The sequence below is a fragment of the Parasteatoda tepidariorum genome, chromosome 2 (genome assembly GCF_982258835.1).
Source record: "Parasteatoda tepidariorum strain Cologne lab strain chromosome 2, Ptep-v5.0, whole genome shotgun sequence".
Classification (NCBI taxonomy): domain Eukaryota; kingdom Metazoa; phylum Arthropoda; class Arachnida; order Araneae; family Theridiidae; genus Parasteatoda; species Parasteatoda tepidariorum.
Window position 1 is genome coordinate 9,745,832 of NC_141756.1, and position 22,703 is coordinate 9,768,534.

The 22,703-nt window shown below is 29.9% G+C and overlaps 1 protein-coding gene across 11 annotated transcripts in view; it reads left to right on the forward strand.

Annotated features, from left to right (window-relative positions):
* Nucleotides 1-3,993: 3,993 nt before the first annotated feature.
* Nucleotides 3,994-22,703, forward strand: part of by (focal adhesion protein tensin) — a 365,221-nt gene continuing 346,511 nt past the window's right edge. For 7 of the 11 annotated variants that reach the window (XM_087156864.1, XM_043039852.3, XM_071177108.2 and 4 more), the window contains exon 1: nucleotides 4,088-4,445. In XM_087156864.1, the coding sequence (XP_087012990.1) occupies nucleotides 4,389-4,445 (57 nt within the window). In that variant the 5' untranslated portion in view covers nucleotides 4,088-4,388. Of the gene's footprint in view, nucleotides 4,446-22,703 lie in introns of all 11 variants that reach the window. The other 4 variants (XM_071177109.2, XM_043039855.3, XM_043039853.3 and 1 more) reach the window with 3 other exon arrangements.

The window sequence follows — 22,703 nt, forward strand, 5'->3', positions numbered from 1 at the left end:
CGGAGATGATCATTATATTTTTATCGACGAATTCTGATTCAACCCTGCATATTTCAAAAAAGATTGTAAATGAATTTTATCAAGCAACTTTTTGACCAGAAAAAAATGAAATCGTAGAGTTTTCTTTTTGTAGTGATTAATCCATTATAATTCTGATATCCTGTTAAAAATTCACTATTAGTAATTCAAATCTCTCTGTTACAAAATACGAGACACAATTATTAGTAGTACGAGACTAATAATAATTTCAATTCAATTAATAATAATAATTTCAATTCTTTGTTTATGTTACTAAAGGTAATTTTAATTACCTGTTCCAAACATGCTTTGAATTGTGTAATATTATCAAATTAGTCAAATCATTGAGTTGAACGGCATCAAAAATGTTTATGAAATTTTTAATGAGGATAAATACGATTAGTCGAAAGGTGTATGAACGATCTTTACTTGTTATTTTGATTAAGAAAAAAAAAATGGCTACCTAGAAAACCCTTTAACGCCAGAAGGTGGGCAGATGCTACTTTTTCTTTTTTAATATTCAAAATCGTCACGCTGCTTTCCTCCACTAATAATATTCTTGATAAAGATCTGGAAAAAAAATCGTTTTACTAATGAGACTTCCCTTGTCCACCATAATTCTAGAACACTATCATTCGAAACCCTTTACTTTCATCATAATATCGCTTGCGCCTGGCAATTATTAAAGTGGAATCACGTAATTCCATTCTCTTGCAAACAAAAATTTCTTATCTAGTTTTGGCAACTCTACTTAGTTTACATTGCATTATTCATAAAATGACTACAACCCGGACATTGTTGAAAAACTCTATAAAAAGTGTTCCATAGAATTTTTTCACGGTGTAAATCAGTTTTCTTTTGATTTTGGGTGTGAAAATATCTGAGGCGATTGTTTACAAATTTGATTACCTCAATTATGTGTAGATATAATCTTTTATTTTGATAAGTTTACAAATGAATTGAAACTTCATTTTAAAAATGGAATTTAGAGCTTAGAGCTCCATTCAGTAATTATTAAAGTGATGCATAGATGATCAGGTGGTATTTAAAAATGTTTGGAAACTTGATTGAAATACTGTAGTAAATTAATACTGCATTCCAACAGTAAAAATAAAAATTGAGATTTTTGTATATTTGGCATTTTTGTATGATAGACTGTCTATTACAAAAAAAATATCAAAAACAAATTATTTTTTTTTTAGTTTTTAGAAATTCTGTTTTAGCCTTTATATCATTAGCAATGGAAAGAAAATAGTTGTCAAGCCCTTTTTCTCAAAATCTATCGAGATGAACTTAAGTTATTTTTTCAACTGCGTGACAGAATAATATCTAAAAATAAATGAAACTTACATCCCTAAAAAATAATTTATGTTGTATACAGTGGGATCATTTTTTGTTTATTTCATTTTTAGACTTTTTAAGCTCTTAATTATTTAGTTTATATTTTGTTTAAACTCAATTAACGAGGTACTTACTAGGTAGCGTTAAAAAAAAATTATTATTTCATTTTTTATAATTTAAGTATTTAGAATTAGATTCTACAAATTCAAAGTGGGAAATTTTATTATGATTCTACAATATTTTTTTTCCTTCTTTCTTTAATAAGCCATTTTGAAGTAAATGGGCATTTTTGCTCCAATTTTAAACTCAAAACTGTACATATATTCCATGCAAAACTATATTTTTCAACTGCGGCAGCTAATAGATCTAACTTATTTACAGTTTATTTCAACTTTTAAGAATTAATGTTCTTTGCGTAATGAAGGGTTCAGTAGGACAATTATTATTATTTAGAATAAGATTCTAACTCAAAGTGTGAAATTTTATTATGATTCTTCAATATATAAATTTTTTTTGATAAGGTAAATTTGTCAATTATTATTCTTTTTTACACAAAAAGGGAAGGAATTTTTTTGTTAAAATATCATATCAATTCATTTTTTTCTAACTGAAGAAAAAAGGTGCAAAATTGGTAGTAATCGACTTTTTTTGAAGAAACGAATTTCGGCAAGTCTCTCAAAAAGTTTTGTACTGTAATGAGAAAATAATTACCGGATTTATTTCAAATGAGATCTTCGAATATAAATATTCTTTAAAAAGACTATATGTTTTTTGAGATTACAATATTCGAAGTAATACTTAAAGGGGTCGCTGCCCTATCGAGCAAATATCACTTTTGTCAAGTTCTTATTCTAAAAAATTTCTTCAATTTCTATTTTATTTGATATTCAATGTATTTTTGCAATTTTCTTTTTTCAAAAACGCTTTTTGCTACTCGTTAACTTTGATACCTGCTTCTTTATAGGGCGTTTCCTCGATTCTGCAAAGTTCGATGGGAAAGAAATATGTTTTCGGAACTTAATGCTTCATAAACCTACATTTTCTTTAATGTGTGTTCCTTATATTATTTTTATGAGAATTTCCACCTAAATTATTTTTCAAAAATTGTTTATTCATATGAACATATTGCTTTTCAGTCCTCATTTTATATCAGAGAAATATTTTCAACCTTAAAAAAAAATTAAAGCCTCACGATAAATGAATTAAAAAAGTATGTGCTTATTGTTAAAAAAATATGAACTTTGTGTGTCAACTTTCAGAATTGGCCCTTTTAAGAGGAATTACATTAACAGTTCTAAGTGATATTTCTAAACAAAATTTTCGACTTTTTGGAGAAAAAAAATATTTGTTATAACCTATTTTATTCTGAGAAATTTGACACCAAGTATAATATAAAACTCAAAAAAATTCTGAAGCGACGGAAAAAATACTGAAATTCATTTACGGAAAACGGACAATAACCTACCCATTTTTTAAATTAAAATCGTCTTTCGAACTCACTTATGTTGTTTGAAATTATTCAGTCAAAATATTGCTTTTAAATCAATTTTTCGCAATTCAAGTTTTTTCACTTTCTAATAAACCTATTAAGTTAAAACTTTGTAAATGCTTTGAATAAAGTATGCTTAAACTCATATTTGCATTTGAGTATTCTTTTTTAATGTTGTTGGTCGAAATACAATATTTTTTTCATAAAATTCCAAGAAAAATAAAAAAATTTATAATTTAAATTTTTCTTTCAATTTCTTCGAGTCATATGCTTTTAAAAAGAGCATATCTGACGTTCTGTTAAAAGTTATTTGAAGTCATCAACATGACCTAGTGTTTCTTTCTTTCTCTCTTTTCAAATTTTGTCTCTAAAGAACATTAAATTATAATAGTATTTTGGGATATTGTACAAAAGTGTTTGAGTTTAGATAATGTCAAATTCCTGTAAAAAAATTCAGTACTCTAAGATAAGCTTTAGATAAATTATAGAAAGTAAAAATAAAAAAAATTGTACATTGATGCTTTCTCGATGAATAACAGAATCAAAACTCAGAAGATTCGCAGTATTGTTAAGAGTTAAAAACTGGAAAGTAGTCGCCAACTATAAAAATATTTGGAAAACACTTTTGGGGAAAGCCAGGACACACCTAGGGCTGTCGAGTCATTGAAGAAGATTTGGTCAGAAATCTTTGGTTTTTATCAGATTTTTTGTAAATCTCTTATCACAATCCATTTAGAGATTTAACTCACATGTATATTGTTACTTAAGATTTTAAATATTAAACATATACAGTAGTTTTTCTAACTAATGTACAGTGAGCAAAAAAAAAAAGATGTCCCTCTGAATAATTTTTGCTCTAATAATCAGATTTTCGCGAATGATACAAAGGGATTATCTAAAATATGCAAATTGAAATCATGTTTATACTGTTTATATTGTCATGTATTTTTATAACGAATCGAACTCCTGTCTCAATAAACTGTACAGAAGTAGAAAAAAAATGAAAATTATAGTTTTCCAAAATAGAACGCCACTTCTATTAATATCAATCACGAAGATCATATAACTGTTGATTTATGAAGAGCAGAGGTGAAACAAGAACTTCAGCACTTCAATGGGTGACTTGACTACACATCCACTTTGGCTAGTTCTTGGCGAGAAGGGTGAGAAAAATAAGAGGAAAAAATTTCTGATATCGGTAAAAAGCTCTTCTTCTAAGATGAAAAGAGCGCTAAGATTGAAAAAGAAAACTGGAATTATTCTCGCGCGGTTGTGTTTTCAATACTTCTCGGCAAAATAGTTTCTTTTTAGATATTTTGAACGTTTTGGGGAAATTAATTCTTGTCTGTTCTTTGATCAAAGGAAAAAAATTAAATTTGCTTGGAATATAAAAGTGTGTTTCTTTGTGATAAGTCAAGTGTTTTATGAATGAAATCTGCGGGGAAAAATACTACGAATGGATATGCTAATTAGTGGGTTAAAAAGAGTGTTGCTAGTTGGATGTAAATCTTGTTAAGCTTTTCCCAAGGATTTTGAGAAAATGCTTGCGTTGTGTTGGTGTTTAAGCCCAAAAGGGACTCGACGAGCTTTCATTCATGTAAGTCCATTTAATTTATTTACTATTTTAATCCCTAAACAATCATACTGTTTGTTTGTTTTTTTGAATTTTGAAACCCTTCTCAAAACTCGACGAGTTAAGCATTGCTTATCTTATTTAAATGTGATATTCCTGTGTGAATAAAAAATAAAGTTTCAAATAGTTTTTATTTACATAGTTACACAATTCAAGTCAGTTTTGCATTCTAAAAACACTTCAAAGCCAGCTAAACATAAACTACCGGGTAGTTTAAAGTATTATATAAGGAATAGTGCAGGATAACTACATGTTTAGTTTCATTTTAATCAAACTAAACTTCTAGAAACTAATTTTCATTGAACTAAATCTTACATATGATGCATTTTCAAGAGATTTGAGGTGATTGATGTTTCTTAAAGTGCACGTTGTTTGAAAAATTAACAGCATAAATTAAACATTTCAACATATTTTGTATTTCATCCAATAAGACATAAGATAATCCCACTCCGTAGCAAATATTTGTTATTTTTTGGATTAAAAAATTTAGCAAAATAAATAAATAAGTGAAATAAAGAAATGTTAAATCATTTTAAAACTTCTTTTAAACTTTTGTTTAAAACTATTTTTTGCAACTCATCAATTAGATTTTTTTTCCTATCTTATTTCGATACTGAATAAAAGTAAAATCGAGTAAAATTTCCCGTAAAATTTGCCGTTTTTCTACTATTTTCTTCAATTAGGATACTGGATTATATTGTACTCAATAATGTCATTATCGAAATTTTATATTTTATGATCTTAATAAACACTGAATTATTGCGCAATACAGTTTTAATATTATTTCAGTTCCCTCCTTACAATTTTAGGGTCAAAAATTCCAATCCATCACCAACAACAACAAAAAAAAAAGTTATATTTATTCAAAGAAAGTACGTTCTTTTTTTATTTTAATTTCTTAATTTAGTACATCATATACTTAGCATATTTAATACATAACCTTCAAACAATTAAAATTTCAACCATGGTAAGTGAAAATCTGATCATTAGATCATAAATTATTTAAGTTGTCCCTTTTTTTATTTTGCACACTGTATTTGTACACATGGTAAATTTAACAGCTTTGTGACAATATAGGGTTATGCTTAAAAATGTTCACTTTAAACTGTAATTTAGTATTATTTCAAGATGGAAACTCCACAAGCTTACGAAAATTTCCGCTAAATGAAAATACAATGCACCGAAATATCTCTCTGCCTGCCTGGAAATCCTGGTGTTTTAATCCAAAAATGCTATTAAAAAACTTTTTCTGATTAAAATGAAAATATAGCTTATCCTCTACGTAAAGCCCTTTAATTTATTATACTAAAATTATAAAAGTGTTAGATAAAAAATTAAATTTAAAAGCGTGCCGAAAAAAAAATGACAAAAGAGAAACACTGATACACACTGTTTGTAGAATACATACATCTAAAGATCAGTTGCTTATAAGATAAGCAGAGGATCACTCATATATTTATTTTTTTTCTTTCCTGAATATAGGAGCATAAATAAGATAATGTTGGAGATTACTCATGATAGGTGTATTGAAACCAAAAGCTGGCAATCATGCATATCTGAAAAGTAATAAAATGAAGTTATATCACAGCCACAAAATATTTCTATAAACCGCTACAAGTTTTGTATTTTTCCATCTAAACATCTTTAGCATATGAAAAGATAATAACAGAAGAGAAAAAAAAAACTTTTCAATTTTTCCCCGGGTACTTTTAAGAATAAAAATGTTTCAACTGTAACAAACTTACTTAAACAGCTCATTTTGCAAAAATAAATAAATAAAATAACATAAAATAAAACAAATAATAAAGTGATTAACTCAAAGGATTATAATGATGATTATAATTGTGTATTTAACTGCAAAATTCATTCGAAAATGCAAAATTTACAAAACAGGAAAAGAACGCTATTTTTCAATTGCGTGTGTAGGTCATTATTACTTTAGAAAAATAAGTCGAAATTTCGATTTAAAATATTGATAAAATTGCTTTTGATTTAAAATTTTGATTAAAATATTGATGATTCAAAAAAGTAAGTTTGTTCTTCAGATATCAATTAAAACTAATATATACTAATTGAAAATCACGTAAAAAATTTTATTGCAGCACCAAATAATAATTATTTCAGTTAAATATTTCTCAAATATACGTTGTGATACATGCTGATTTCAAAGCATCTAAAGCGTATTGCGTATGTGTAATCATAAAAAATAAAAATAATAAATAAATTTTTTATTTTATTTTGTCAACTTTTATAATTTGTTCTTCCTTCGTGTGTTTTCGAAATGAAAATTAATATTAATGCAATTAATTAACTAAATAAATTTAATTTGATTGATATTATTCGTAATGTAAACAGTAACTCGTCTTATGGAAGTAGTCTTTGAACTGTAACTTTAGCCTAATTAGTTGCTGTATAACTTCAGCTGATGATTTATAAAGAGACCACCTGGCGTGACAAGCTCGTAAATATGAGGCTTTTTTCATACACAACCTAATTCATAGAACTTTAATATTTTGAGCACATGATTCTGTTTATCAATTCTATTTATTAATAATATGTTCATTAATGAGAAAACGGATATAAAAATTATAATCATAAGCAATATCTCTCAGAAAAAGATTTTCTGAAAGAAAAAAATTCTGAACAGCATCCCAAATATAACAGAAAATTGTGCGTAACCTCAAATAAATTAAATTCTCCAAAGAAAAATAATAAAAAAAGTGTTGACACTATTGTGAAGTCTATACTTTAAAATAGTTTTCCTTCTCAAAAATGTATTATTGTTGGAAAAACACTTTTACAGAAATCGTGTGGTGAGCAAGTTGTTACATTTAGAATGAATGCATATCTCGCCAACGTTTATCGCCAACATCCTCGCATTGTCACATTTATTTTGAAAATATTTTCAGACAAAAATTGAGGAGATTGTAGAGTTAAATTGGATAAGTGTCGGTATTTAATTGTATAAGTGTATGAATCGGCTACACTGCACTAAACCAACACTTCTTAAAAGAGAGAAAGTCGTCGCACTTGGTTAGCATAAGCAAAAAATCCGAGCATCTTCAGAAGTCCGAGCGTTGTGACATGTTTTTAATTAACCCCTACTGCTCAGTTTGTTCTTTACGTCATACTATTAAATTGATCCGAGCGGAAGCCTTCTCTCTTCCAGGAGGTGTTGACTAAATTTAAATGCCATTACATAATAAGGTTAAGCTAATGAAAGATATTATAAAACAAAAAACATCGTTTGAAAACAAAAGAGGAAAAAAATCTCTAGAGCATTTCGGGGTTGTGATATTCGTGTTTACAAATTCAAGGCAAAGTTACAAATTCCAAATTTCTTACATACATTTTTAACATAAGCATAAACAAATGTCAAAACTGAGTAAATTTGTTTACCTTTACTTTTTGCATAGTGTTGTCCTACACACATAATAATTTATCGCAGGACATGCGTACGATAGAAGATAAGTTTGAGTATAAGACATGCGATAAATATTACTACAGTACATTACTACTTGATTCATGTTAGAACATACAGTAAGCAGTTAATTGTACAATTTTACTTTATTAAATACTTTTTTTCTTTAAAAACTTTTCCTTAGATACGTTATTTTACTTTATTAAATTTACAAAATAAGTCTTTGAGCACTTTTTTCAGAATAATTCATGCGAATGTTCAAATTTGAATCCGCATTGAAAACTAATTTTGTCTTGTTTATTTCATGTCACTTTGCTACTAGTTTTTCTACTGATAGGAAATGTTTTGATGGTATACATATGTTCAAGAATTTTGATTAAAAAAAATGAAGACGTGAATTTACAACCTAAAGGGTTCTGCTGAATGAAGCAGATAGCACGTATATTGTTTGTAAAAAGGAAATAAAGGTGATTAAAAACATATTTAACATTTTATCCTTCTATCCACACCCCTCTGATGATTGAATTCGGATGTCAGGAAAGAGGCTTTTTAAATTTTAATTAAACTTAACTTTCTTTATAACCCACTTTATTAATTTATTAAATGGTAAAAAATTTAAAATTTACTTTGTTCGAACTTTGTTTTTTTTTTTCACGCATCTTTTTTTTCTGTAAATTTAAGAATTAGTTAATGAATAAAAGCATATAAGCTAAATCAAGGAGTCGCACAGAAATAAAAATATAATTTTTTTATGCATTTTAATTTTTTAGAAAGTGACTTTACTAAAATTGCAATTCGATTAGGATAATATAACAATAACCCAAAATTATAAATAATTTTGCTTATATGTTCGTAATTTGTTGTAAATCACACAAGAATAAGTAGCTGTTACTACCAACAAACTATATGTTTAATTTAAAATTACGTGTTAATAAAATTATAATGGAATAAAAGTTATAAATCGATTAAACTATTTAAAATTTAATACTTAAAATAATTTTAAAATTTGCGATATTTTTATATTTAAAATATGTTCGATATTAGCAAAAGTAAGTTAAGATTATAGCCTTCTTAAACGGCTGCCCTATTTCACGATTAAAAAATCCACAATCTATGCAATGTTTTCAAAAGATCACACATTATTAAGTATGTCTTGAAATATACAAAATTCGAACTATTCATGCGTTTATTCAACAATGAACTTTTTTTTCTGGTGTCTGTATTAAACGTCAATCACATCACAATAAAGAACAAGAAGAAAAAAAAGTTTGAGCCAAAAATCACAACAGGTGCAAAAAGCAATGGTCGTTTCGTGTGATATATTTCAGAGTTCGGATATTTTTCAATTCTTTTCACCTCAGCACGTCCCGATTCTTCACTTCATTTCATCCTTGACATTATTATCAAGTTCAGAATTATCGTTTGCGTCGTCGCCCTTTTTCAAATCTAAAGGTAAAGAACGTCAATTACTATGGAATAGAAAGATCGTCTTTCATCAAGTCATGCCACATTGGCGAGCTACCGGTATGAATCTTTAATTTCGAGTAAATTTTTTTTTCTTCGTTTCATACGCAATTTTTTTTTATTGTTTTTGTCTGTGGCAACAACGCAGATGATTCTGATCATTGATAAAATTACTTTTCGCTATAGCAGTTGGCGGAAGCTGGTTTCTTTGTCAGGTGTTAGATTACAATGCTTTAAGACAGATTTGGGTCTTATCAAATATTTTTCTGTCATTTTTACCTAGATGATTTTTTCTTATTTTCTAGACAACTTATATAACCTAGATGACATTTTATCCACATGGATATACATTTTATCAAATAGATTCCATATTTCTGAAAGAAAACATTAAGTTCAGTAATTATTTCTTTCATAAAAATTGTGTAGTTTTGCAGAAACATTTCTCGGAAAACTATTTAATCATTTGATATCAGATCAAAATATTTTCTTATTTTCTTATCACATAAAATTTAAAATAGAAAGAAAGCAGAAAATAGAAAAAAATGCAGATGTTATAACTTTATCACTTTTTAAAACATTCATAAAGTTATAGTATTTCAATTAATTTGTTTTTTAAATACATAAGGATTTTTTTTTAACTATCTTGAATTATAATCAAATTTTGCTGACCATGATTTTAATACGTGATTTACAGAAAAAATACGCTTATCGAAAGTTTTTTCGCTAAAGGAAATAAATAAGAGTGGGATGGCTAAGCGAAAAAATTATGTTCTTTGTGATAAAAGCATAAAACTATACATGATATAAAGCATGGGTATTATACATGATATGAACATGATTTAAGGATGTAGGGACACAATTATTACTCCATTTCGGAGGGTTAGTGTGATTGGAGGAGAAGGGTAAAAAGTATTGCTGCCTAGACAAATAAAGTATTGTGTCTAGTGAGTTTTTTTTTATTTATTATTATTATATATATATTTTCAACGCTGAATTGAATTAAATGTCACTCAATTCGATGGGACTACTAGTTAAGAAGTTATCAAGGTTTGCAAATGAGATAGTATACATATTGTCCTGTACATGCTTATTTACGCATGTAGCAATGCTAGGTAAGTGAAATATGCCCTATGCATTTTTTAAGTCTTATCGAATGAGACTAAAACAAAATCAATTGGATTAAAAGTTTGGTTGGGATAGCCTGGATGGTAGGGCACTGGGCCCATGTCCAAGAGTTCGTGGGTTCGATCTCCACCAGCCGAAGACTCCCCGTGTAGTAAATGGTGACTGATGCACGTTAACTCTGTCGAGTCGCAAAGTCCTCCATGTTCCCATAACAAATCAATACCTCTGGGGGTACTGATCCAGGAGTTTACTTGTCTTCTGGATTGGTTCAAAATGACAAGGCTACAGAGTAGAAAATTACTAGTCGTAAACCCAAAATTAGGTCGGCTGTTCAACGACGGATGTAAAATATAAAATAAAATAGGATTAATAGTTCATAAGTTAGATAAGTGTTTATAAACTGCGTGAAAATTTAGGAAAAAAAAAAGAAAATATTTATTGACCATCTCATATACTATTTACGAATAAAGAGAATTGAGTTTTTGCAACTCGAGGAGAAGACGATCACTGATACCCAGATATGTGACCAATGATCTCATCGTCTACTATTCGTATATTAATAGGATGCCGTGTTAATTAGTTTGCTTATGTTCTATGTCGCGTCGTACCTGGTTTTGGGTAAAGTAAGAAATATATAGCATAAGAAGTGAAATCTTTGTGAAAGAATTTTTTTATGAAAAAATTTAGAATGCCACTTAAGAGAATTTATACTTGACAGGCTTGGCTTATTCGAAATAGAATGGAAAGAACAGTTGCAAACTTAAGAAAATGCCACCGCGTAAGGACACAGTTCCCAGTAGAACACTGAAGTCAAGCATTGCTGGCTGCGGTCAGTAAGCGGGTGGGTGACCACTTTGATCAGCCTGCGTAGGGACAGAGGAAACGCGGTATCGGTCCTCCTGATCTACCGTAAAGTGCTCGACTTCGCGCGCAGGTCGTCGGACTACCAAGGCAGGGGAGCCATTCTTTTTGCAGAGGATCAAACGTCATACGTATGTCACTTGCAAGTATCCCATTAAGAAAAAAAAATTATAAAATAAAAAATAAAAATATTTCCTTGTTTCAAAGATCTAATCATTTTTTTTTCACTTCTGTTAAATTTTTCTATTTACCTTTTCATTTCATTTCAGTTCAATAAAATAGGCGTGAATTATAAATCAAACATGTGTCGGTTTTCCAACAGTAGGTATAAGTCAAAATTTATATTGTTTTTACTTAAAAACTTGATAACTTCTAAACTATTAGTCTTATCGATTTGCGATTGATTTCACTCGATTCCTCGAAAACAACTATCGTAATCAATACTTCATTCAGATGACAATTATATCTACCCTAAAATTTATTTATATATTTTAGGGTAGACATAATTCGAGTGCTTTGGTTAGACTCGAAAACGGTCAAATATTTTAAATACTAAAATGCAATTAAATTTTTTAAAAAAAAGCGTTAATTTGTTGAGTATTTTTTACTGCACATGAAAACTGTTAAAATCGGCAAAAAATTTTAAATTTTTACAGATTTTATAAGCTTAAACAATTCAAAATTCGCATACTAAAAATTAGATCACAATAATTCACAAATATTTATTTTGCTCTAGTTGCATAATTAGCAAACAGGGAGCTAACTGAGGATTGACCAAACAGATATGAATAACTGTTACAAGCTCTTAATAGTTATAAAAATACAGTTTTTTTTCTCGTTAAAACTCGTTATTTATGCGACAAAACAGCTTTATACTCTTTCGCTACTTATTATTGATTTATGCATTTATTTATTTGTTTTTGTCCTTTAAAGGTTCACATTGGTAACCAATATTACCATAAATTAATGAAATTATCCTTAAAGACAATTATCAGAAAGGTTTGTGGTGCAATCTTGTGCCTAATACGTTTTCTCACGTTTTCATGTTTGTGCGTGTGGAGTCATGTGATGAAATTTATTGTCATTTTATCGTCAATTAAAATTTCTACTAATAAATCTTTTCTGGAGGTATTGTACAGTACCTTTTTCTCGATCATAACAAGCAAGATTTATATCACCATACCATCACTGAATAGAATCGGACACACTGACTAGGCAAGCGGTAAGATCGAGGCATACGGATAGCGAATTCCTATACTTTTGCGTTAGGGTGCGCAAAGGTGATGTGCGCATTCTAATGCAAAAGTATGGGAGTCTGTCGAATACCACCTAGAAAAGCCGTGATGTCTCAGGGAATAGAGCGCTCGCCTTCCAATGAGGAGAATCGGGTTCGAATCCCAGTGATGTCTGGTCGTATTCCGCATCCGGGTGGCACCGACCACTGTACTGACGTAAAATATCTTCAGTGGTAGACGGATCATTGATTAGAGTCCTCTTGCCGTCAGACTAACAGTGGGAGGTTTCCGTGGTTATCCTCTCCATGTAACGCAAAGGTGGGTTAGTTCCATCAAAAAGTCCTCCACGAAGGCACATTTCTCCCAATACTTGTTCCAGGAGTTCCCTTGTCTTCTGGATTAGGTTCAAAATTACAAGGCGACGAAGAACATTAGTAGTCGTAAACCCGAAAATTGGGTCGGCTGTTCAACCACGGTTATAAAATAAAATAAAATAGAAGAGTGTAGGCCTCAGCACTGGTTACCATAAACAAGACATTTGATCCTTTAGCAGTCCAAACGCAATGACATCTTTCGTATTTACCACCATTGCGCAGCTTAGTCGCAGCCCAAACGTAGAGACATTTTTCTTATTTTTCATCCACTGCGCAGTTTATGCTCAGTACGTCGGATTACTAAATCGATCCGTGCTTCTTTCTTCTAGTAGGTCTCTCGTATATTTCTCACTTACTGCTTGCTCCTCAGTATGTGGTCTGCCAATCGAAATTTCTACCACTTTCCAATCTAGCTAAAGAGCTTAAATTTCTAATTATGTTTTCTGAGTGATTCCAATATACTAAGTTCAAATTGTTTTCTAAATCGTGTATGCAAAATATAACGACAAGTAATGGTATACTTAAATTTCGAAATTTATCTGGCGTAAGCAATCTAATACATAAAGCTGAAAAGAAAATAATAAGCATTATAAAAACAGTACTCTTCAAGTAAATTAAAAAATTAATCATTCTTTTCTTCTTTCTTTCGTTTTCAAACATATGACAAAGAAATTTAAGGCGCATCACATCCTAGATATTGTTCTATCACCACTGAAAATACCCCCCTCCCCCTTTTATCGGTTAAAAGTGATGTGCCTACTTTTTTCTTTTTACAAAATTAACTAAAAATAATAATTTTCTTCATTTAGCCAACTTGAGAAGTATAGTTTTTCTTTCTTTCTATTTCTTCTTCTTATAATCTAATTTAATCATGTAATTCAATCAAGCTCCATCGAATAAATAAAAGAAAAAGACTACAATTATTTACTCACAACATTTATTTACTCAGTCCCTGCAATTATTTAATCTTGTCAGATTCAATAAGATGATGACATTACTAAATCTTCATTGACCATTTAATGCAACGCCCTCTTGTGTCAAGACTTGTCATTAAGTATGCGTAAACAATATGCTTCTTAAAATAATGTCTTTACTCCATTAATTATTATTTTTGACATCGAGCTAAAGAAAAAGGCGCATCGCGTAATTAGCAAATGCATATATGCATAAAACGCTTTGTTATCCACTTTAGAATCGCTACGTTTATTGCATGCCACGTTTACTTCACAATCTATCATATTAAAAAAAGGACTCATATTTTTGACCATACTCATTATTTCACAAATAACTCGAAGATAAATAAAAGGTCATTATTTTATAAACAATGAGAAGCTCAATTAAATAATGCAGTCATATCCCTTGTTCAAATGATGATTAGCTATGTGGATTAGAGTAATGTTAATTTATAACACGAGAACTAAACTAATTAATCATTTATCAAAAATTCTAAGAAGAAAAATCTGTAGATTTAGTGTAAATCTCCTATTTTTGTCCAAAACGCAAAATAAAAATAATGAGCAACTTTTAATTATTCTTTTTTTTTTTAGTATTTCTTACTACACTAAATCATACTTTAGATGCAAGATGTTGGTAAACATGACCTCTCTTTCTCTCTGTTTTTTCTCCGGCAAATTAACAGGTTTTGATGTTTACTGTCCCATCTTCTTCAGTAGTGATTAATTAAGCTTTCGATATGGTAAATGTTATTCCCTCGGTTAAATATTAATTTATGACCTTATGAATTATGACCTCAGTTAAATATTAATTATGACCTTTAATTATATTAAAGTCCCGCAGTGGACTGATAGTTAAGACACGGTTCCCAGCATATCACCGAAGTCAAGCATCAATGGCTGCGGCGGTCAGTGTGAGGCTGGGTGACCAATTGGATTAGTCTGCTTAGGGACCGACGGTGTGCGGTATGGGCCCTCGTTAAACTACCGTAAAGTGTTCTACTTCACGTGCAGGTCGTCGGGCTACCGAAGCTGGGGTGCCATCCCCTTTGCAAAGACTCAAAATTGTAATGACATGTCTTCGGATCATCCTCAGGGAAGTCGCCAATAGCCCATTGTGCAGCTCTAGTGCGACGTAAACGAACTGCAACAATTATATTAAAGGTGGTGATTAGACATAAACTTTTCAAGTTGTCAATATATATATATATATATATATATATATATATATATATATATATATATATATATACTGCAACATTGTCTTTGGTACACAATTTAAACTAATATGAGAGAGCTTAAATGAAAACCAAACGAAAATTTCAAAAATAAACATGTCAGTACTTCTTCCGGGGACACAGTGCCCTGCTAACATGCTGGAATCTTTCTGTAGTTAGTGATTCAATCAAAAACTGACGAAAAAGAAGACAAAATACGAATAAAAATAAAATAATTTGCAATATTTAATTAGTTCGTAATATTTAACTAATTAAAGCTTTGTTTTATGTCGCGATGTTACCCCCAGAGGTATAATTTTTTATGGGAACATGGTGGACTTTGTGACCCGACTGATTCAACGTGCACCAGTCGCCATTTACTACACGGAGAGTCTTCAGCCGGCTGGATTCGAACTCCCGTTCTCACGAACGTAAGTCCAGCGACCAGTCAAACAGGCTATCCCGGTCAACAAAACTAGCGTTTCAGTTCAATCAATCCACTGACTATAAATGTGCTCCTCTTATTATGTACATTTTGAGTTGAACATAGAATGAACTTGGCTGTAGAGAATATAATCCCCACTAAAAAAGATTTTGAAAGTTAGCTAACCACCCAAAAAAATAAATTATTGTTCCCCTCAAACTAAACCACTAATTGTAAATAATCATCTCTTATGTGTTATTTTATATGAGAGTAAAGGAAAATCTGTGCATTGATGATGTACTAAGCTTGAGTGGAAAAATATTACCATATTAAATTTCAAAAATGATTTTGAAAAAGATTTTAAAAATGACCCCCAGCTCCCAAATATTAACTCAACTGTCGAAGGGGTGGAAAAATCTAAATATGCTTCAATTCCTTTTAATTTAATTTTCTATAAATGAACTAATCGGAGCCGTGACGGCTCAGGGAGTGTTCGTCTTCCAATAAGGTGAACCGGGTTTGAATACCAGCGATGGCTGGTCGATACGAATTCCGCACCCGGCTTGCACCGACCACAGTGCGAAAGTAAAAATATCCTTACATTTAAATATTAATTTGCTATCTGCAATAAAAAATTATTTTTTTTAAAGATTCTTCAAAAAAAAAATAATAAATAAATAAATACTTCTCCGTAAATAAGGGAAAGTCGGTCTAAACCGGGTTTTTAAGGTGCCACTTTTTGCTTCCAAGAAACTTGATAATGAAATTGCTAAAAATTCTATTTGAATGATAGCTCCAAAAATAAAAATTATATTTTTGAGAATAAATTAATCATTTTTTGAAAGTAAGATTATTGTAACGTGTTATTGGGTACTTGTAATGTGTAATTGGGTACTTGCACTTCACGAAGAAGACCACAGATACCCACACATGTGACCTATGACGTCAGAGTCAGCTGATCGTTTCTGAGCAAAATTGCGTGTTTAAGTTGAGCTAAGTTATGTTAGAAATGAGTTAAGTTATGCTAAGAATGTTAATTAACGTGAAGTTAATTAAATACAACGTCGTATCGCCCATCCAATTTATTGAAATCTAATTCTTTCTCTTCTATGTCTTTTATTTAACTTCGATTTATTATTTGTTTATGTATTTTATTGTAACCGTGATATATTTCTGTTTTGTGTACCTGGCAACTTCGATGCATAATTAGTTTCTTTATGTTATACATGGCTTTATGCTTGTCTTAGTGTTAAGTACGAAATATATAGTGAAAGAATCTTTGTGTAAGAATATAGAATGTGTTATTTAAGAGAATTGAGGCTTGACGGTCTTGACTTATTCGAAATAGAATGGAAAGAACAGTTGCTAACGTAAATAAATGCCACGTTTCAACAACCAATCAGGATTGAGATACCCACACTGCGTTATAGTCTATTTATAGACTATGAGATTTTATTTTCTCATTATAGTGCTAATTTTGTTTTATTTTAAACTATAATTTTTTGTAAACTTGGTTTACGCTATTCTCACTGGTTAATTAGTCATTGTATTAAGTATGATTATAATTTTGCTTCCGGTGTTGTGTTTTCTTTGTTTATCTGCACTTTTTCTTTATTGACTTTTAATTATGATATTACTATTTATATATATACATAGCCAATGCCAAGGATTTCAAATTATTTGCCAGATTTTAAAATTTTTAGCCAAAGGAAAATCTCAGAAATTTTTTATGATTGATTTTTTCCGTAGGAAACTTTTAAGCATAATGCAAATTTATTATAAATTAATTATTTTACAAAAATGCAAATACAAATTTAGAGTCATTTTGCTGTTGGGGAGGAATGAATGAGGGAGAGATTGAAAAAAATCTTGCATATATCCCATCCCAATCTAATGATTTCTTTGGATTCATTCAAATAATACTTCACCGTAAATGTATATTGTTACTACTATTGTTTCTCTGCAATATTTAGAATCACTTTTAAAAATATTACCTGCTGAGAAAAATTAAACATAAAATATTTTAGTGCTAAAAGAAAAAACAGGGACAGAAAATGAAAAGCGGTAGAAATCTTTTGATCCCCGCCCTTATCATTTTTTTTTCCCTTAAAAAAAATGAAAGAAAGAAAGAACTAAACAATAAAAAATAAAAAAAACCTTTGTTAGGTCATAACAATAAAGTTCCGATTTTACTTTGGGAAAGGAGTATAAGTCAAGCTGTAAAAACCGAGTTATATAGCTTGTGTCGGGTTCTTTGTATGAAATCCCTGTTAGTTTTTGAAGAATAGGAAAGGGCTGTTATTAGAACGGACAAACGTATATGCCAAAATCAAAATATTCATGGTGTAAAAACGTTTATCGTTTGCTGTGAAAACGTTTTTCTGAACTCTTTCAAATTTTCTAAAGAATAAAAATAGTTATAAAATTAATATTTGACGTTTATCTCTTACGTTGCTTGCCCCGTCTTTGCTTCTGTATATAACTTTAGATTCTCTATACGTAATAAAAAATTATTGTCGTCTTACCGTTCTGTGCATTTTCATTGGACAGAAAAAATCAATATGATCATTAATAAAAGAAGAATATCTAGATATATTTGGTTATTATTAGCATAAAATCAAAGAAATGGTTATAACTATAAATTATTTATTTAATTACTTTACGGTATTTACAGCAATATTTATCTATCATACTTTGAAAATATTATTTTACTATTCTAAACATATTTTTGATTTCGATAATTATTCAAAGTTAAACTAAAAGATATGTTCTATTATTATACTATGAAGATATCACATATTTCTTTATTATGCATAGTTTTATGATAAAGACATTTAGTTACCTTTTTATAACAAATAACCTATATTTACTTAAATAATTATTAAATAATTTAATCTAAAACTGTGTCTAGACAACATATTTAATTAAAATAATTAATACACAATAACTATTAAAAATTATAAAGCAATATTTGGAATTAAGTCTTTCCACTGTTCCTTAATAGTTTTTTGTCTAAAACTATTTTACTATTTCTTTTAGCATTCAATAAATAAGCCAGTACTTTAAAATCAAGTTTATGGTTGAGGTTCCAATGCTAATATTTTAAAATGATCAGGTCTGAACATGATTCCAGTTGAATCAGTGATTAAATCTGAGGAACCGAATCTGTGTTCATTTTGGGAGTCGTTTAATTGAATAACTTGTAAGAATAGGCAACAAAACATAAAATAATTGCGAATTAATGGTGTTAAGTTGTGAGCGAAATAAGCAGAGGGCAGAGACTCCTTGTATATATGTTACTGTGAATGATCTAAATCAAGAGAACGTAGACTTTCACCGGTGAATGTCAACAATCACATAGTCGCTTTAGTGAATGTCTGAAATATTTGTTATATCCGATTTGATATTAATTTATTCGTTGATATTATTATATTTATTCGATATTTTAAAATCTGCTGAGGATAGATTAGGAGAAACATCAGTGTTCGGAGTACAGCTCAAATGCATCCCGAGCAGTGGCACTTTCTGATGGAACTAACCGGCATTTGCGTTACACTTTATTCTATAACCGTCGTTGAACAGCCGACCCAATTTTCAGGGTTCATGACTACTAATGTTCAATTCCTTAGCCTTGTTATTTTGAACCGAATCCAGAAGACAAGGGAACTCATGGATCATGTAATGGGAGAAATTTGCCTTCGTGGAGGACTTTTTGATGGAACTAACCCCCATTTGCTTTACATGGAGAGGAAAACCACGAAAATCTCTCACGGTTAGCTTGACTGCAAGGGGACCCTAACCCATGATCCATCTACCACTGAGGATATATTACGTCAGCACTGTGGTCGGTGCGAAATTCGAATCAACCTGCCATTGCTGGGATTCGAACCGGGTTCACCTCACTAGAAGGGGAACGCTCTATCCCCTGAGCCACCGCGGCTCTAAAGCTGTATTTTTTGTTTTGTAAGTAATATTCTCAATAACATAAAATTAATGTTTCTAAATGTTTACTTCTTTACATTTATTCTTGAGAAAACACGCCATCAAAAAAAAAAAAAAAAAAAAATTAAAAATATTTCCGTCTTAAGTCGTAGTGTCCCTTTCTAAATCAAAAGCTATGAAACGTATTTTACTTTTTTCAATCAAATAACTAAAATTTTGAAATCAACTCATCGTTTTTAAGAAACACTAAAACTTTTTAATACGGAAACCTTAGGTCTGATTCGATTATTTATTTTCCTTATTCTACTCCATTCCCACGAAATTTCCATTCCCACGAATAATCCACCATTTTTATCAGTTGAATCAGAAATTACGGTTTCCACAATGTTACTATTCTTAGAAACAATGCTGTTTTACATCTTTAAACGAATTAAAATAAAAGTAAGAAAGGCCGCTGTAAAAAAAAATATAGAGAGAGAGTGAGAAAAAAAAAACCAGTAGCCGGTCCTCTCAAAGATAAAGTAGTCAGTTTTTTCAATACTTTCCCTTGCACACAATGTCGGTACGTAATCTGCCAACTGACACTCCTGATAAAATATCAGGTTTTTATCGCATATTTTTCTCTTAACGCAACTCCGAACTTAAATAGCTGATGAGTGCTTTTTGACGTCGAAGACCAGTTGGCAAAGAAAATTGGCCATAATATTCTTTTTTTCCAGCTCTATAACTTTAAGAACGGAAGGGTATGTGGGGTAGGGCAATCTCTTTATATGCGGGTAGTTGTTACGGAATTTTCCACTCCTTATTCTTTTTTCTTCTCTTTTTTTACGCTTAAAAGAAATGTTACAATCTTTGAAATTGGCGTAGTTCTCTGTGAAAGACCTAATTTTTTCTGTTTCTCCCAAAGGTTTGACAGTTGAAAAAAGTGCTGTTGAAACGCCAACGAGTTGACAGTTGGAAAAAAAAAAGAGTAATTAAATAAGCTAAGGTTAAAAAGAAAATTTTAAGTATTTTAAGGAAAAAAATTAGAATAAAAGATTTTTTTTGTTCACTCCACAAGAAAAAATAAGAGTACTTATACAAAAATGTAGGGATAAAATTTTAAAACTAACCGTGTCTTTTAATCTCGTATTTCTCAATAGTGATTTCCCAGAAATCGATGACGTTGCTGATCCTAGATATATGCATAATTTTCACTTCATTTTTTACAAGGACATTAGTTGAAACAAACGTTTTCCTTTTCAGACATTTTCTGGAATAATATGCGTATACCAGACCTTTCCATTGCACACATTTTCCTGAATAGTAAGATACATATACCAGCAGGGCCCCGACTTAACTTAATTGGGGCCCGGGACAAAAACTTCTTTGAGGGCCCTCCTCTGCTTTACTACTTCAGTAATGAACCGAACTTTATGGAGGCATTTAAATTTTTCACCTCATTATAGATAACATAACAAGAAAATTGACTAGAACCTAAAATAGCTATAAATCCCCTCCAATGGTCTGGCGAAATATCGTTCTGTCCATTTCATTGATTTTCGGACAATTCCATGTCCATCATACCGAATGCAGATTTTTAACTTTGTCATCCAGCCGCGAAATATTCATATCCTTGCTGACATAAGGGCGGAATTCAGCTAAATGTTCGCAATTGCGATGGCTCAATTAAGCCAATCAGAAGTCCGTATTTTTGTAAACCTATCGCATTTTGCGATATATAAAAATACAGGCTTTTGATTAACCAAAACTGTCCATCGTAATTACGAAAATTTAGCTGAATTCCAGCCACGGATTTACGAAATATAGATTTTTTTGTGTTCATACGATAGGTTAATGAAGAAGCTAACATAAAACTGACGAATTTAACACTGTACTGATATTTCGTTCAAAAAAATATCAATAAAGAAGGAAACGTAAAATAAACTTTCTATTCGATTTGATGACCAGAATACTTTTAAAATGAATAAGCGTTTAAGTGATAAAATCTGATTTGCTCTACTTAGGTGTAATAAAGACAAAAGAATATTAAAATATAAATGTTTTAAATTTCAGAATTACTTTATGCAAAACAAATAGTTTTAAAAAATTTTCAGGAATTTATTTAATGAAGCACTGATCAACTCATGATACTGACCTGCATACGAAAAATCAACGGAAGAGGCAAAATATTTCAAATTGAGATTTTTATACATTTGGCATATTTACATAATAAGCTACACATTGTAAAAAGTATTTTTTCTTCTTCAAAATATGAAGTTTTTAAAGTAATATTTTAGCGTTAAACAAGAGACTCAAAATACTGCAGTGAAATAAAAAATATTCAACAGAAGGGATGAAAAATTCCAAATTGAGGTTTTTATACATTTGACATATTAGTATGATAAGTTACACATTAAAAAAAAGTTTTTTTTCAGGGAATAAATTTTTTAAATAAATTTTTAAAATAATATTTTAGCGTAGATAATATAAATAAAATAGTTACCGAAATGCATCGTGAAGCGCTTACGTTGTTTTTTCTATTGCATGACAGAATAGCAGACAGCAAGATGTAGAAAATTTTCATACTGCAGTTGCATTAAAAAAAAAATTACGAATAATTATAAAATAATATTCCCTCAGATCAATTCAAATTTGAAATCAAGACTTCCTTAATTTGCGACATCAATTTTTTTTTTTTTAACAAACGTATTTTTGTGTATGATCCCTTAGTTCACCATTTAAAAATTCTACATAGTTACAGTATTGTGGGTTGGAATAAAGTGATGATTAAATAATTGTTAAACTATAAAACTCTAACCTTAAAAGATTTGAAACTGCGTTTGCTAAAAAGAATGTTTGTCCCCTGAATTCATCACTATAAAAATTTGATAACGCAAAATTTTTAGTTAAATTTATTTTTCATACGAAGACTGCATTCCCAATAAGTTTGAAACAATGAAAATGAATAATGTGGGTTAGACCATATGCCTAAAACATTAAAATGAGTGGGTGGTCCCCAAGTTGGAATTATCGAATTCAGATACTTTTTTTAAGTATTATAGTTTAAAATAAAAAGATGTTGGAAAGAAAATATGAATCTTACTATTCTTCAAATAGATTATTTTAAAATTCGCATTTGTTTGTAAAAAATGGGATGTTTTAAACCTGAACACAAACAAAATACTGGGTAAAATCAGGACAACTAAAAAACCTGCAAGAACTCT